Source organism: Podarcis filfolensis (genome assembly GCF_964270895.1).
Source record: "Podarcis filfolensis genome assembly, chromosome: 7".
Lineage (NCBI taxonomy): Eukaryota > Metazoa > Chordata > Lepidosauria > Squamata > Lacertidae > Podarcis > Podarcis filfolensis.
In genome coordinates this window covers 69,361,538-69,377,350 of record NC_139603.1, presented here as the reverse complement: position 1 = coordinate 69,377,350, position 15,813 = coordinate 69,361,538, and the positions used below count along the sequence as shown (strand labels likewise).

The following is a 15,813-nucleotide window of genomic DNA, read 5'->3' as shown; positions in this document are numbered from 1 at the left end:
GGAGCATTTAGCCAAACAGCTACTTCTGCGCTCCTCCCCCAGTCCACCCCAGTCCAGTGCTAAACCAGTCTGATTTAATGTGTCATTAAAAACTCAGGCTTATCATTTGTCTCGCTCCCGACAAATCTGGAGGAGACAATCTGGAGAAAACAAAGAGCAGGAGCCCCAGGTACTGCCGTGGAAATGGGGGAGGACTGCAGTGGCAGCAATAACCTCTCTGAGAACCCACAGCCTCATGCTAACATGGTTTGCTCTTAGCCGTACGTGTGAACTGAGCCACTGGACAGTTATATTAAATTGATATAAATATATACCATAATAAAGAAAATGAGCAAACTCAAGGCAGGCTGGTTGCAATGAAAGATTATCATGCATACAACTAAGCCAAATTAAAGATCAGCATTTTAAATACATAAATATAATTTTGTCACCTTAATTCACTACTAAAAAATATAATTTGAATTTACTTACCACACCAAGTTTTTCAGAAGCATTAGCTTTCCACAAACGAATGTTCATTTCGTCAGAGCCACACAAGATATATTTGTTGTCAGATGTCCATTTAACAGTAATGACATGCTGCATTCGCTTTGTATGATAGACTTCTCTAAAACAAACAAACAAAAACACCTATTAAATTGGAACATTTATATGTTTTCTTTCATCATGCATTTTCCTTTCAACACTGGAAAGTGTTATTTTTTATTCATAAAAGGGACCAATAAGTTTATTTTTAAGGTATATAACGTGTATTGCAGACAAATTAAACAATATGTAGCACCACCTAAATCCTCAGAAATTACTAACAGCATACAAAAGACTCAAAAATAATTATCTCTGGGGCCCTTACCCAACACCTCAAGGAAGATGTCTGTTACCAGAATACACAGATGAGATGAACAGTGGTCATGTGAATCACCTCTGTGCTAATAACGACAACTTCTAGCCTGTTCTCATGACTCTGAGCACATGGAAGACCAAACTGATTTTTTTGGGGGGGGGGGTAACTATCAGCTAAGCTTCCGTTAACTAGGTGTGCAGTTGGCAATATCAGGCGTTCAAGCTGCTATATAGATCAGCTTTTGACATTCAATCAGAAACTCAGTCAACACCTGCTTGGTCATAGTTCTGCTTAAGTGCAAAAACCCCCTGAAACATATGTCATTGAAAGTCACATGACCAGTTTGGCTTGTGGCAGCAAAGATAAAACTCAGCAGAGCCTATCTTGATGAAACCTAGATGATGCTGTGAACATTTTTTCTCCAACAGGCATTCCAAGCTGGATGAATGTGTCTCTGCTAAGGTATCTGACCTGTATTTTTAAAATATATATCTGCTGGTGTTTTCTCTTTTGGTTTTAAGTGGGGTTTTTTAATAGTTCTTTTCTTGTATCGTGCACATTGGCTTGAAACATGTGTAAGACAATTCAATAATAATAATAATCATCATCTAATAATAATAATAATTAACAACAACAATAAGCAGCAGCAACATTATTATTCCAAAGGGTCCCTCAATCCACAGGAATAGCTTTTTGTGGAAGGGAGAGAAAAAGGAGCCGCAAAAGCAGTGTTACGCAAAATGAGTTCCACCCTTTGATATAACGCCTTAAATTAGAGCACAAGTACTCTGTTCTGATTTAAATTATACTCTAAAATATTTATAAAGGCGCAGAGTACCCATCTTGTAATTATTTAACAACTATGTACAATTTACAATTATTTTCATTTGGTTATATTATTTATTGTAACCTATATTTTTTCTTCATTCAAGTCTACTGTTTAAAAATAAATACGTAAGACATAGAACAGCTATAGATGATAATTACTACTTACATGGAGACTTTGCTTATGTCCCCAGTAGTCTAATTTGTTTTCAATTAAGATCGGAATGCAACCAAAGCACATTACAATCATGAATACATATTCATAGCTTTATTTTATTATTCACTGCCACCACAGGGCTACTAAAAAACAATCTTGCTCTGAGATGAAGAGAGATGCAGTTTTGAAGTATGTCTTGGCCATTTTATTATATAGATTTATCTCATATAGTGTTATATAATTTTAATTGGTTTTTATAGTTTCAACTATAAACAGTGGGCAACATCAAACAATATTAATCCTCTAGTTGATGGAAATCTGCTTGTGTAATTGGGACTTGTGGTTTCTCTTCTTCCCTTCCAGTCCCTGCATGCCCCAAAAATCTGCCCAAGAGGAGTCTCCCAAAGCATCAGAGCAGATTTTGGGGGTGCACAGGGGGTTGTAGTGGATACCCTCTTCTGCTATACTGAATCTCACCCAATATTTTCAGTGAGGTTTGCCTGAAAAGAAGTATGTGCATATGTGCACACTTATATATGAGTTAAGGAGTTCAGGAGGACCTCACAACCAAGCCAGAGCCCCATGAGTCTTGGGCTGTGCACATATAAACTAAGGTTATAGTATGATAACAACCAACAAATTCAATTTATTGAGATTAACTGTTTTTCATATATTATGTAGACAAAAGAGAGTAACTAAAGAGCAAGTCTCCCCTTTGCTCAAATTATTAGTTTTTTAAAGAATGGTCCAATCACTCCTTAACATATTAGATCATTAACTTCATGACATATTTAACAGCAGTCATGCCATTCTGATAAAAGTACAGAAAAGGCCTTTATTGGTGCCCTCTACTCTCCTTATTGATCTCTGGAAGAAAATAATTGTATGCAATTTCAGATGCTTCTTTCACCTAATCCTTTCTTTTTAAAAAAATATTTTATTTGTGCCTTTTGCTTCTGTCACAGGTTTTGAAAAATGACTCTTCTGAGGACAAGAGCAATACAATAGCATATGGGTGAATAACTTGATTCTTTCATTTAATCACACAAACATCTGGTTCATTTGCCAAGGGCTTTTAATGAACTTAATAAACAGAGTATCTCTTATTTCTTCTGTCTTCTCAAGTTTCACATTCAGGGCTTAATTAGGAACACAAAATATGCCATGGCTTATGAGCCCCTGGGACTGTGAAAGAAGCCTCCTGGATTAGACAAATAAGTTCAGCAATGTGCCTTTGATAAGTAAAATATTACTTCTATGCAAAACTCATGTTTTTTAAAACGATATCATTAAAGAGGTTATGTGGATCCTGGAAGTCAACTAATACACATACACATTATTTTCTGAGTTTGAATGACTTTACTGTGTCTCAACACAGTCTGTCAATACTGTAACTGTTTCCTTTAATTATGTATTTTTATAATATCTTGAACTCCTGAGAAGCAAAGCTCTATTCTGAAGGAAAACAGAGCTACTTTATATAAGTAGGGGTAGGAAAGTGGATCCTGCCAGTGGGTCAGATGTTGACCTCTCCCAGCCCCACAGGAGAATTTGACAGATAGCATAAGAAATAAGGTCACTCCACACAGAGAAAAGTGACTTGTTTCTTGAGCAGCTCACCATTATACATGACACAAGACTCTTGAAAGAGTGGATTTGCAAAAGCAAAAATCCCACTGAGTGAGCCCGTCATTAAACTAGTCTAAAGTAGGATTTAGAACCCAATCAATTTTAGTTTGTAAATTCAATATACATTCTAACGAATAGGAAGTACTGAAATACTGGACAATTCAACTGGAAATTCAACAGCTGTGAATTATTATTTTTTTCAGTGCAAGCAACAAACAACTACTGGTAGGAGGATATATCCTTCCTCAAGATAATACACACATTAAATAAGTTTATGAGAGCATTAAGAATGGTGGGAAAGGAGGAGGGGGTCCCAAGAGAAGCCTATTTGTAAAATCACTGACCTGCTGTGACCTTTGTCTACTGGAAAAATGCGAATAGATTTATCAAAGCTGGCAGACACAAATTCTTTCCCAGTAGGAGAGTAATCCACATCAAGGACTGCAGACACATGATCCATATGAACCACTACAGGCTTGTCAAGAAATCGCATATCAAAAGTATATAAGCTGCAAAAGAAAGGATGTTAACACTTTACACTTTATTCCATTATGTTCAATTGCTCAGGTAAAGCTTCATTTCCAGGGGCTGAATACTAGCATAATCAAATGTATTTTCAAAATCTTTGGACTCACATGTCTGACTTTGATACAGCATTTTGCTTGTATCATGAAGTGTCATAATAAAAAAAGGAATTTAAAAGCATTGGAGTAGTTTTTCTATTTTTGTATTTTTTCTTGTACACTCCTCTGAACAAATAAATTACAAAGCAAGCATGGCAGGTGCCCATTGGACCCCAGGAGTACATTTTGCCTTTAGAGGCCAATTCTGCTCTGAGTGAGCTTCAACTTGATACACGTGCAATGATCTATTGAACCCCCCTCCTTATCTATGAGCCCAGTATTTCATCCAGGCATTGTTTGTTTCTGCTTTGCTTTTTGTTCCATTGTCCTCCCCCGAGGGTTCCTGAAGGAATTGCCAAATTGATTGTCATATATTGGACATCTTGAAGGTTCACACAGATGGAAAAACCAACAAGTAAAAATAATTTAAATAAGTAGCTCTTTGGATTCCAGATAAAATCCAACAGCCTCCTTGTAACTTCTATAAAAATCATATCCTTACACAAAGCAGAAGTCAAAACTTAAAATTACAAACATTCTGAATAACTACAGAAGTCTAAATAGAGAGCAAGTAAGGCAACAATAATTCTTACTTGAAGTCCTCATTTGCAGCAGTGAAAATGAAAGCTTCCATGGGATTCCAGCAAAGCGTATTTGTTCTCATATCCAAGATAACCTGAGGAAATTTAAATATTTTTCAAACATTTTTCAAACATTTATTAGACAATCACTAGAAGTTATACAGATGTATTAACAACTGGTACAAGTTCCACAAGTTCCCAACATGCCTGTGCAAGGTGTAGAATATGCTGGTGTCAGCATCAAGAATTTCCCAAAAACAAAGCGTATGTAAAGAAACTGACAAGTAAAAAAACAAAACAAAAAATTACTCAGGATGCAGCCCAAGAACTGCAGATTCAAAATAAGGTACTCATGGCAGCAGCAACCCTCTGAAAAGAAGACTGGACAAGATGACAAGATATCATCAAGTATATTTGTCCAATAGATTCTTGTTCACAGAAGCTAGGACTACTAAAAAAATACAGGTCCCATGATCTCAAACTCACCTAGGCTTCTACAGCTATCAGAAGAACCATAATGCACAATAATTTTTTCTCATATGACGACAATTCCTTTACTGAGGTAATAGTTCACCAATGAAATGTACATGTAGTTCACCAATGAAAACTACAGGCTTGGACACTCCTCTTTTACTTGGGGCAGACTTGTATAGAGGGTAGATATTGTGAAATTATGTTAATTGGTTTAAATGCAGACCCTGGAACATACTGGTAGTAATTTGCTTTGCTGATCAGAAACTCTGTAACAAGGCTTGAAAAAAAGCCAGATGGCAATGAAAAGAGACTGCCCTGATCCTCTGCTGAAGGGATAAAACTGACAACTTACTCTAGCCAGACCCCTACTTGGCAGAAGGCTGATTAGTTGAAAAGTCTTTAGCAGTCCATATGCTGTACGGTCCCACTCTAAAAGGCAATAGTAGCGACAGCTGGGTGATATTGTAAGCCAAAGAAGGAAGTCTGTTATCCTCAGTCAGTGAATACCTTTCACCTTTACTGAACCTTGAAGAGGCTTCGAATATCTCCTTTTCGGTTTCGGGGAAACTATTTGCATACCATGATCTGGTACCATTTATTTACCAAATAACTGAACAAACCACACCATGAACTGAACCACACCGACAAAATTTCAATTGTGTTGTATGATCTATTCTAATCCACAGACAATGTTGTGTATTGAAATGTTCCATTTCCACAGCAGTGACATTTCGGAAAAAGGGAGCCTAAGTGTTTTACACAGGTTTAAAAAAGTCAGACTCCAGCTTGCTGACTCACAACCTAAGAGAAACAGAAATTAGTACAGTGGTACCTCGGGTTACATATGCTTCAGGTTACAGACTCCGCTAACCCAGAAATAGTACCTCGGGTACTGCTGCCCCTCACGCGGGGCAGCAGGCTGCTATCCGCAGCTTGGAGAGCCCTGCGGGGAAGTCCTGCAGGGCTCCCCAAGCTGCGAATGTCTGCCCCGCGCGAGGGGCGCTCTGAAGCAGAGCGCCCCTCGTGTGGGGCAGCAGGCTGCTATCCGCAGCTTGGAGAGCCCTGCGGGGAAGTCCTGCGAATGTCTGCCCCGCGCGAGGGGCGCTCTGAAGCAGAGCGCCCCTCGCGCGGGGCAGCAGGCTGCTATCCGCAGCCTAGGCAGCCCTGGGGGAACTCTTCTGAAGGCTGGCGGCGGGAGAAGGGCTTTTCTTCCCACCGCCAGCCTTCAGAAGGCTGTTCTGAAGGCTGGCGGTGGGGAGAAAAGTCCTTCTCCGCCTGCCAGCCTTCAGAAGAGGTCCGGGGACAGACTGTCCCCGGACCTGGTCTGAAGGTGGTCTCCATAGGAACGCATTAATTGATTTTCAATGCATTCCTATGGGAAACCGTGCTTCGCAAGACGAAAAACTCGCAAGAAGAAAAAACTTGCGGAACGAATTAATTTCGTCTTGCGAGGCACCACTGTAAGTACTTAACCCGAGGTACCACTATATAAGGAAGTGTGACACATAAGGGTATGGAGAGGTCCCATGGTACTGTCCTTTTCCAAATCCGCACTATTTTAATGTGTGTACACACCCACCCACCCCACTTGATTATAAAAAGCTCAAAGTGGTGTATAAATAGGTAAAACAATAAAATCAAAAAACATATACAACAATACTGAAAAACTTTTTTAAAAAATACAGAAGTTATGATACTAAAACAGATTATAATGACCTCAACTTTCGAAGCTTCTGGGTAGGATTGTCTAAACAAGAATGTATCTAGCAGGCGTCGAAAAGAGTGCAGTGAAGGTGCCTGCTTGATCTCAACAGGCAAAGAGTTCCAAGGGTAGGTATTGTGTTCAAAGCATTCTTCATACCTCCACTATCGCCCTACAGTAGTCTAAAGCAGGGGTGGGGAACTGGATACAGCCCAACAGGTGTTCCCCTACCCCGCCCCCCTGCAAAGGCCACTTTTGATAGGCGGGTGCTCACCCATCCATCACCTAACATCACCATGGCATCAGTTGAAAGTAGACCAGCTTGAACTCAGGCCAGCTTACAATGAAAGATCCCTTTAGTTGATCCTCTGCTTTCAACAGGGATAAGATGCAGTCGGAGCTTCCCAATAGGCAACTCTGGAGCGCAGCCAAACACGGTAGGGGTTGCTGTCAGTACAGATCAGTTGATCAGCAATGACTGCAAGCCCCGCTTTCTGCAGGGATTGGTTGTGCATGGGAGCTCCCCAGTGGAACCAATCCCAGTGTCAAATATAAAATGCACATTATTAATTATTATTATTATTTGCACTATCATTAAATTATTAATCGCCTTTTAAACCACCACCTCAAGGCAATTTACATAAAATTTAAAACACTTAAAAACACAAAAACAACAAATACTTTTAAAACAAGACTTAATCCCTAGCAAGTGGAGACTTGTGGTAAAGACCCATTTATCCAGCTAGAAAAGTCCTGTTTATCCAAAGGAAATCTCCGCTTGCCAAGAAACATTTGGGAGCACATTTCAAGTCTGCCAACTGTTCCTTTGTAGTCAAATATTTATCTGCCTTATTTGCACACCTTATTTGGGTGTGATGTGGGGGGAAACAGCCCTGTGGGCAAAGGCTTCTCAATACTGGCCTAAAGTGATCTCAGAAAAGCTACATTTTCTATACGCTACATGTCAAAGAATTCTATATTAAAAGAATCTTGCACCCAACCGAGAACTATGAAAATTATGGAGCTCCTTAGCAGTGGAACTTAATAGATAACTTCCCTTCCAAAATGAAAAGGCGTGTGCAGGGAATTCATACACAGACAACTTCAGTCACAGGATCTTAAAGATTTTGCATTACCTTCTTCAATGCCGTTGATTGTCTCATGTCATATAGCACAATATTCCTGTCTGAAGCACAGCTTCCCAAAAGGTACATCTGAAAAATCAGTTGCATATCAAGTAATGTAAATATCGTCAAGCAAAAAACAAAACAAAAATTCTTAAACCAGCAGCCCTATCTTTTAAACAGTGTAATTTTCAGCGGCACTACTGTTGCTAAAAAAGAAGAAGATAATGTGGAAGGGATAAAGCTCAAGACATTTCCCAGATCTCATGCTTTTAAACTGATTTTAAAACCTAGGAGAATCTAAAAGTAGTCTGAGTGGGTGGAAGGAATGACAGGGGAACTCTTAAAACTGCTCAATGTATGTAATGAGTGCAATCCTTGGATATGTATAGTTAACAGATGCTCTTTTTAGGGTTAATGACCCCATCTTACTTTACAATTGGGAAATCTAATACTTTTATAGTTTTAAACATCTCTACCTTTTCACCCAAGACTGTGTTCTGCTCCCTTTGCCTTTTCTGTGTACATCTACCCCCACCTCCTCACTGTTCATCAAACCATTTCTCTCCTTCCAAAATCCTTCCTCAAAATCTACTTGCAACAAGCACAGACATGAAGTTCTGCCGTCGCCTGTGCTTTCTGCAGTCTTTTCAACCTCCTCACTCATTATCTTCCTTCACCTTTAGTTACCCAAGTTATCCTCCAACTCCTCGAAAAGGATATACAACTGCATTTTATACAGCGATGCTGACTATGTTGCTGGTACTAAAACATTTAGTGACAGTACTTACAGTGGAATATATATAAATGTTACCTCAATTGGATTGAATTTGACACTGCTTATGCTATCGACTCCCCACGTCAAAGAGCATAAAGGACTGGTTCTCTGTTCATCCCAGATATCAACTTGATGACCACAAGTAGCAAAAACAGGATCCTTCCAATGGTGATCAATTCCAGTGTACACAGTCTTTAAAATGAAAATATAAAAAGAGTACCAACAATGAATTGCTGGTTTTATACTCGGAGGGTTTTGTGCTTAGTGTCAATGCCAGGAACCGCAAGAGACATCTAAAACAGTCAGAGTAAGGGAGTCCTGCTTCAGCAACCATTGCTGAGCAGAATTTATTTCTTCTGAAACCTCCTGTGACCCAGAAATTCAGCAGCGGAGTAACAGCTGGAACATCTGAAGTCAGGGTGGAGGCTTGTAAACACCCTTGCCTCATCACCCTCTTGCATCTAGTGCCAGAAGGTACAAGAGACAGCAGCAATCTCGGTAAGGAAACCCAATCTCATGAGGGACCCTTAAGGTCTCAATTGTCTGTTTTATTTATTCAGACATTTTGCTAGTCATTTCCAGTAACTTTGGTTAGGAAGAACAGTACAGTATAGCTATTAAAAAAAACAAAACAGTTAACCATGGGTACATGGTTTTCAAGTATTTCAAAAGTTGCAACCATTTTTTCCCCATTTGTGTGCACAAGCTTTTTTATCACATTTTCAAATAAAATCCCACCAGAGGCAACAGGATAGCAAATACTATACCTGAGTGGACCTATTTTTTAAAAGCTAAGTGGTAGCTTAATCCACTATCCAGAAAATTTTATTACGGAAATATCACACCTATTTGCTGAACTTTAAGGAAATGGGGATAATTATCACTACCATGAATATATGCAGCTGAATTCTACAACTTACTGCACCAGGACACAAATACACAAGAGGTGTGGCAGGAAATTACAACCTGATTCTTCCTGCAGCCTTTTCAGTGGTCTTTCCGTGCCTAAATCTCACCCTTAGTATTCTTCCAGATACTGGGTTGAAGACTCATCTTCCTGCTGAATTTTTAGTGGCTGACAAATGTGACAACTCACATTTATGGTATTTTATGCCAATTATGTAATTTATGATAATTATTTTAATGATTTTGGTTAAGGTGTATTATGCTTCTTTTCTCTTTTTTTTGTAAAACAACCCATGACCATTTTTGTTGAAGGCCAGTATAAAACTCTAATAAATAAACTAACTCATACAGAGGCTTTGTACCAGCATTGCAAGGGCACTCAGCTTATGGGAATATTGTCCGATAACAGCATTCAGTGACACCTACATCATCTTTGACACTACAGATCCAAGGTCAATAGTTTTCTGCTCGTATTCAAGTAAAGCAATAACTTCATCTGAATCTTTAAACATAGAAGGAAAGGGAGAGCAAAACAAGACAATGAATAAAGTAATACCTTTCCAAGAATCGTATTTAGTGGTTCTTCTGCTTCCCCATAAGCTGGTGCCTCCATTTTCCAGTGCTTCACTGTTTTATCATCACCAACCTAATGATTTTGGAGAAAACATTGCATTCATAGTAAGAGAGTTACAATTCAGTCCTTCTGACGTTTATGTGAAAGTAACAAGTGTGCATAGTCAATCTTAAATTTACTTCCTGGAGGAAGAACTGTGAGGGGAGAGACTTCATCAGGCAAGGCCTTCTTCCACCTGCCTTGCCCCACCCTTGTCTCTGCTTCTCAGTTTGTATTGTATTATTTTATGCACTGTGATTTGCCATTGTTTTATTGATTATAGTTCAGAAATTATTTATTATAATTGTTAAGAGTGGATTTCTGTTTAATTTTCATATGTGATATTTAATATTATCCTATACTATTCTAATGGATTGTTGAATATTACTTTATTTGATATATGTTGCTTATTTTCGAGTTATGTTTTATTATCACATTTTTGTCTTGGATTATATTGTTATAAGGTGTACATTCTTTGTTTCTTCAACCTGCAAACCACCTTGGGTATTCTAAAATAGAAAGAAGGTATACAAATTAAAAGTGATGATGATGGTTATAACTGTGGTGCCAGATTGCATTTCTTCCAGATTGAATGACAAAATTCTCACATATAGATATAGCTATATATACAGATACACACACACACACACACACACACCAGTCATTTACAACTTCCCCTTCCCTGGTTCCTTTAATTTTCCCACCCCAGCTATTCTTGTATATCCATTTAGCTCCCTTATTTCTTTATTATTCCTTTGTTATGTGTTATATTGTTGAATTTACCTCAATCCTACTAATGTTTGCACATGTTTACAGTTGTATCCAAATACGCCACAAAATTTTTCCATTCCTCTTTATATACTTGATATTCTTGTTCTCTTATTTTACTTGCCTAGCTGTCAATGTTTCCCTTTTTTTAAGGGAAATTCGCTTATTCTGAATAGGATTGCTCGCAAGAAAAGGGAAAAGTTGACAGCTATGTTTACTTGTTAGACCTGCTAACTCTGCATATTTCATCATTTTTAACTGCCAGTTCTCCTTATTTGGGACCTCACTCACTGATTGTGAGCGACAAATCTATTGTCCTTCCAGCTGCATGCCTAAACATTTTTAAAGTTCTATGGAAAAGGGCTATGAAAGCAACTGTATTTCTGCGAATAACATAGTGAACACTGCAAATTGTGAAAAGTAAATGATGAATGAAGAGTTATTAGCTCTAACAGTGTTGCAAATATTCCTGCACATCTATCCCAAGACTCAAATCCAATGCAAGTACTCCATGGGATTTACTTTTGTCTAAATACAAATTGGATTAGGCTGCACAACAGGTATTAAAAAATATCCATAAAATTATTTTAAGTCTCACAATAGTCATAAACAGATAGGTGTTTATACTGAAGAGGGATTGTATTTAACTATGCTGAAGTGCACTGCAAGGACTCCATTAATTTACTGAACTGTTTGCTAGAGGCAAAAGAATTACCTGTACTGAGTGACCGGATTTACAATAGTGACACAGGATATTTAAATAAGAGGATATGTAAATCTATAGCTTTTTCGAACAGAGAACACATTTGTTTGAACACTGTGCCTGCTCTTCAAACTCAAAGAAAGCAGCAGATTTCTGAAATAGAAGGAGTGGTTTGGAGGATAGGCTTACCCCTGGGCTTGCTTTATGCTCCAAGAAAGTAGCATTAGTATGGAAGAGTAAAACCTAAAGAGGTGGGAAACCTTCTTCTGTATGCAGGATCACATTCCCTCACGCTCAACTTTTTGGGTAAAGTCAGAGGCAAAAACGGGCATAATAACTCTCACCTTTGTACAAGAGGCTGCATTCCACCCACACAAAAGTCAAGAGGTTTCTACAAAAACACCTCTACCTCCAGGCAATCAAAAGCATCACTGCAGTTCAAGGAGATTTCAGCCAGGCAAAAGCACTTCAGGAGTGGGGAGAGACCCAAGGGCCAGTGAAGGAGGGCTGGAAGGCTGCATTTGACCCACTCCCCCAAGCCTGAGATTCCCTGCCCCTGAACTAGATAAAAAATAAGCTGCTGCAGTAGTAAGCGAGAGTTTTAAAATAAGTAGTAAGCAAGAGTTATAAAATAAAAGTACTTGATTCTATTATTTAGAAAACAGAATGGGGAGAAAGTAACAAAGAAAAAGAAGTATACCAAGCATTTTAATCTTTCTCCATAATTTCCAATATTATACTTACAGTGAAGAAAGATGTACCACAGAAACGGGTACACATTCCTCTCACAAAGCCCTCATGTGCCAGCAATGTACGGGTGCATTCACGCTTCATCAAGTTCCAAATTCTAACCTATTGGAAACAAACAGCAACATGTTGTTATTGAACAATTCAGCATTAAAACTGTTTTTTGGAACAATATTACAAAACGGTGCGATGCCCTTTTGAAATCTAGAGATCAGGACAGTGTGATCACAATTTATGTGAAGTTTGTATTTCTGGGGGTTGCATGTAAAGGTAAAATCATACAAAGTCAGAATGAGCCCGAGAACTGACCCAGCCACCTGACATTTCAGATGACCCCACAATATATTGAGGGAGTCTCTAGAGCCCAGTAAACCCTTTATGGAAATAGCTTTTAAGCCCTCCACCTTGCTTGCTGGGCTCTGGGACAGTCACATGAGGACTCTGGAGATCTTGACTCCATGAGATCTTGGATGATTCCATATGATCTCACGAGAGCATCCAGAGCCCAGTAAGCAAGGGTTTCCAGCCCCCTTTCTTCTTATTTGTTGGCAAATTGCATTAAGATCAGATCGAATAAGTAAAATTGGCAATCCTACTATAACATTATTTCAATATTTCAGGCAGCAAAATACAGGAAGCTGCTCAATTGTGGATAGAAACCAGAAATTACTGACATGTATATGAATTTATTATGGTGTGATTTTTTTTTTTCATTTTTTCATTATCTTCTTTTTTGGTTTATTTTCTCTTTTTATACTTGTGTGATGATAATGTTTAATTGTGAAAATTAATAAAAAATATTATTTTTTAAAATTGTGGATAGAAACCAGACAAATAAAACAGAGCATTTTGCCAGAGGAGCTTTGAATGACTTGTGTTAAACTGGTAGCTTTTAATTGGTGGTTCAGTTTTTAAGACTTAATGTTATAATTTAGCTTTTGAACAGGTCCCAATGGAGGTCAGTGGGATTTACTTCCTAGCACCTGTATACAGGATTGCAGGACTAGGCACCTTCCATGGCTATATCCACAGGCAACACCAACTGAAACCAATCGAGTTACTGTTATCCAATCCCTCATGCTATGATTGGATCATTACTTCCTGAAGTCACAGGCTTCCATCCTACTCTTCTCCCCAAATACCTTGTCTCAAGAGGGAAGGAGAACATACACTAGGAAACAAGAGCAATAGCTGAAGTACTGTATCCTTAATTCAATATAGCTTGTTTCCATTAAATAGGCCTTTTTTCAGGGCATAGCACCTAAGCACTAAAACTGAGAGTGCAGTCTGGCTCATAGTTATAGGCACACACATAACTGAAATACAAGGTTCTATTTCTTGCAGAATTAAATAACCACAGTAAAAACATGATCTGACACTTTATGGTTGTTTTTATCCAATTATACATACCTCTCCATCACATGCTCCAGACAAAACTGTAGACAAGCTGTTTGGATGCTTAGCCATGCAGTTAACACCATCCCTGTGGCCATCTAATGATGCAACAAAAGGCTTTGCAAAAACACGGTCTAATTTTGTTGCATTTAGTGCCCGAGTATATTCCCGTGGAACCTCAAAGGGATGTAATGCAGGATCATAATTCCGTGGAACTATAAACCAAATTATCATACAAACATAGAAAACAACAGAGATTACTGTCATAAAGCTTCCTTTTGCCTTTTATGTAGCTAGTTAATAAGACACCCTTACTTGTTAATAAGATCAGCCTTACTAGCTTTGAGTAAATTAAGAATCCTGTTTAAATGAACATACATTGTTCATAAACAGCCCTCAAATATATTTTTAAAAAAATATATGTTTCTATCAGTCACTACATACACAATCTATTTAATGTAGTAAATTGAGATTTCAATAAACTGGTGATCAGGCAAACAACAACACTGCTCAGAGAATGTAGAACATGTTCATGAATTATATCCAATGTTTCAGCAAATTTCTTATTTCTTTTTGTTAGTTACATTTCTAAATCACCATTCCTCCCAAGAGTACTTAGAGTAATATACAATAACATATAAAACATAAAACATGTATCATATATAAAACATAATAACCAACATACAAAATATCCAGAAACCTCAGAACCATTATAACACACCAAAAAATCATCTGCATCTCTTAAGTATTAAAACAAAGTAACTTCAATTCAGGAAAACCAGACAAAAGTGTATTTAACGGACATCTATTTACGTAAAGCAAGGAGGGGGACAAACAGATCTTCAAGCTGAGGGCTTTCCAAAGTCAGTGTGCCACTACAAAAGGCCCTTCGGAGGTCCATGAAAAGGGTGTCCGTCCCCCCCCCCCGGCACCCCAGCAATGATCTTAAGGATCAAATTGTCTGGTACTGAAAGAGGCACTCTTTCCTGCAGAGCCCTGAACTATGTAGGCCTCATACGCCATTACCAGGATGTTGTCGAGCCTGGTAGCACATAAGCAGTCAAGTACACTGCTTTTAGGATTGGTGTTTCATGTTTACATCTAGCTGTCCTGGTTAATTATGAGGCTGCCGCATCACTAATCGCAGTTTCAAGTCTTGGAGGGTAGCCCCACACAGAACACATTGCAATAATCCAAGTGCTCTGCGCAATGAGATTAGAATTTACCATAATGTCACACAAGCCCCAGATTGTGCCAGCAACCTGGGCAAATGGCACAGGCCTTATCACTGCAAACGAGACACAACCCAAGTCACAGGAAGGGGAGGGAGAGGAAAGACCCCTGTGCTCAGTGCTCCATAGATTTTCTTCACCAAATTTTACTTCACACGTATAAAAGAATTCCCTCCCCAATTTCGGTCGTGGTTTTTGGATAATGGGCACCGTGCAAAGCTATGTACTAACCATACTTTAAAAGTACAGAACCCCCCTTCCCCCACCCCAAGAAAAAGGAAGAAAGAAAAGAATAGGAACCGCAGTTTGTCGTTACAAGTCCCAACACCCTGGACAAGCTACAGTTCCCACGACTCTCTGGAAGATGCCATGTGCAGAACAACTCTGAGATCTCTCCCAGCCTGAAGAGGCGCACGATGCAAAAAAGAGAAAAGGAAAACTCAGCCTGACTCGGGAGTCGCCTTCAGGTGATGGAAGCCGCTCCGGCATCGCAAAGGGAACCAAACTTCGCTTCCTAAGAATCGACGCCCAACACAAACCCGGCCGCCCTTTCGAATAACTCCCCTTCTCACCTCGCTGAAGGTCCTGCTTGGTTTCCCGCACGTAATCATCCGGATTCCGGCTCAAAACCTTCACCTTCATCGTCTGCGACTGAGGGCGTCGGGATGGCGATGGCGGAAGAAACGGTGCTCCCCGCTACCCTCCGGCAGCCCAC

At 39.0% G+C, this 15,813-nt stretch overlaps 1 protein-coding gene and 1 long non-coding RNA gene across 2 annotated transcripts in view; one reads left to right on the top strand and one right to left on the bottom strand.

The window, feature by feature from the left end:
- Positions 1-2,929, top strand: part of LOC310766020 — a 19,566-nt gene extending 16,637 nt beyond the window's left edge. The window contains exons 2-3 of the long non-coding RNA XR_014549925.1: positions 1,270-1,303; positions 2,789-2,929. This is a non-coding gene — a long non-coding RNA (uncharacterized lncRNA). The remainder of the gene's footprint in view (positions 1-1,269; positions 1,304-2,788) is intronic.
- Positions 1-15,813, bottom strand: part of DCAF13 (DDB1 and CUL4 associated factor 13) — a 20,962-nt gene extending 5,149 nt beyond the window's left edge. The window contains exons 1-9 of the mRNA XM_083621744.1: positions 15,671-15,813; positions 13,882-14,081; positions 12,469-12,576; positions 10,197-10,286; positions 8,771-8,926; positions 7,969-8,046; positions 4,669-4,751; positions 3,797-3,961; positions 472-607 (exon numbers count right to left, since the gene is read on the bottom strand). Coding sequence (XP_083477870.1) covers positions 472-607; positions 3,797-3,961; positions 4,669-4,751; positions 7,969-8,046; positions 8,771-8,926; positions 10,197-10,286; positions 12,469-12,576; positions 13,882-14,081; positions 15,671-15,740 — 1,086 coding nt within the window. The 5' untranslated portion in view covers positions 15,741-15,813. The remainder of the gene's footprint in view (positions 1-471; positions 608-3,796; positions 3,962-4,668; positions 4,752-7,968; positions 8,047-8,770; positions 8,927-10,196; positions 10,287-12,468; positions 12,577-13,881; positions 14,082-15,670) is intronic.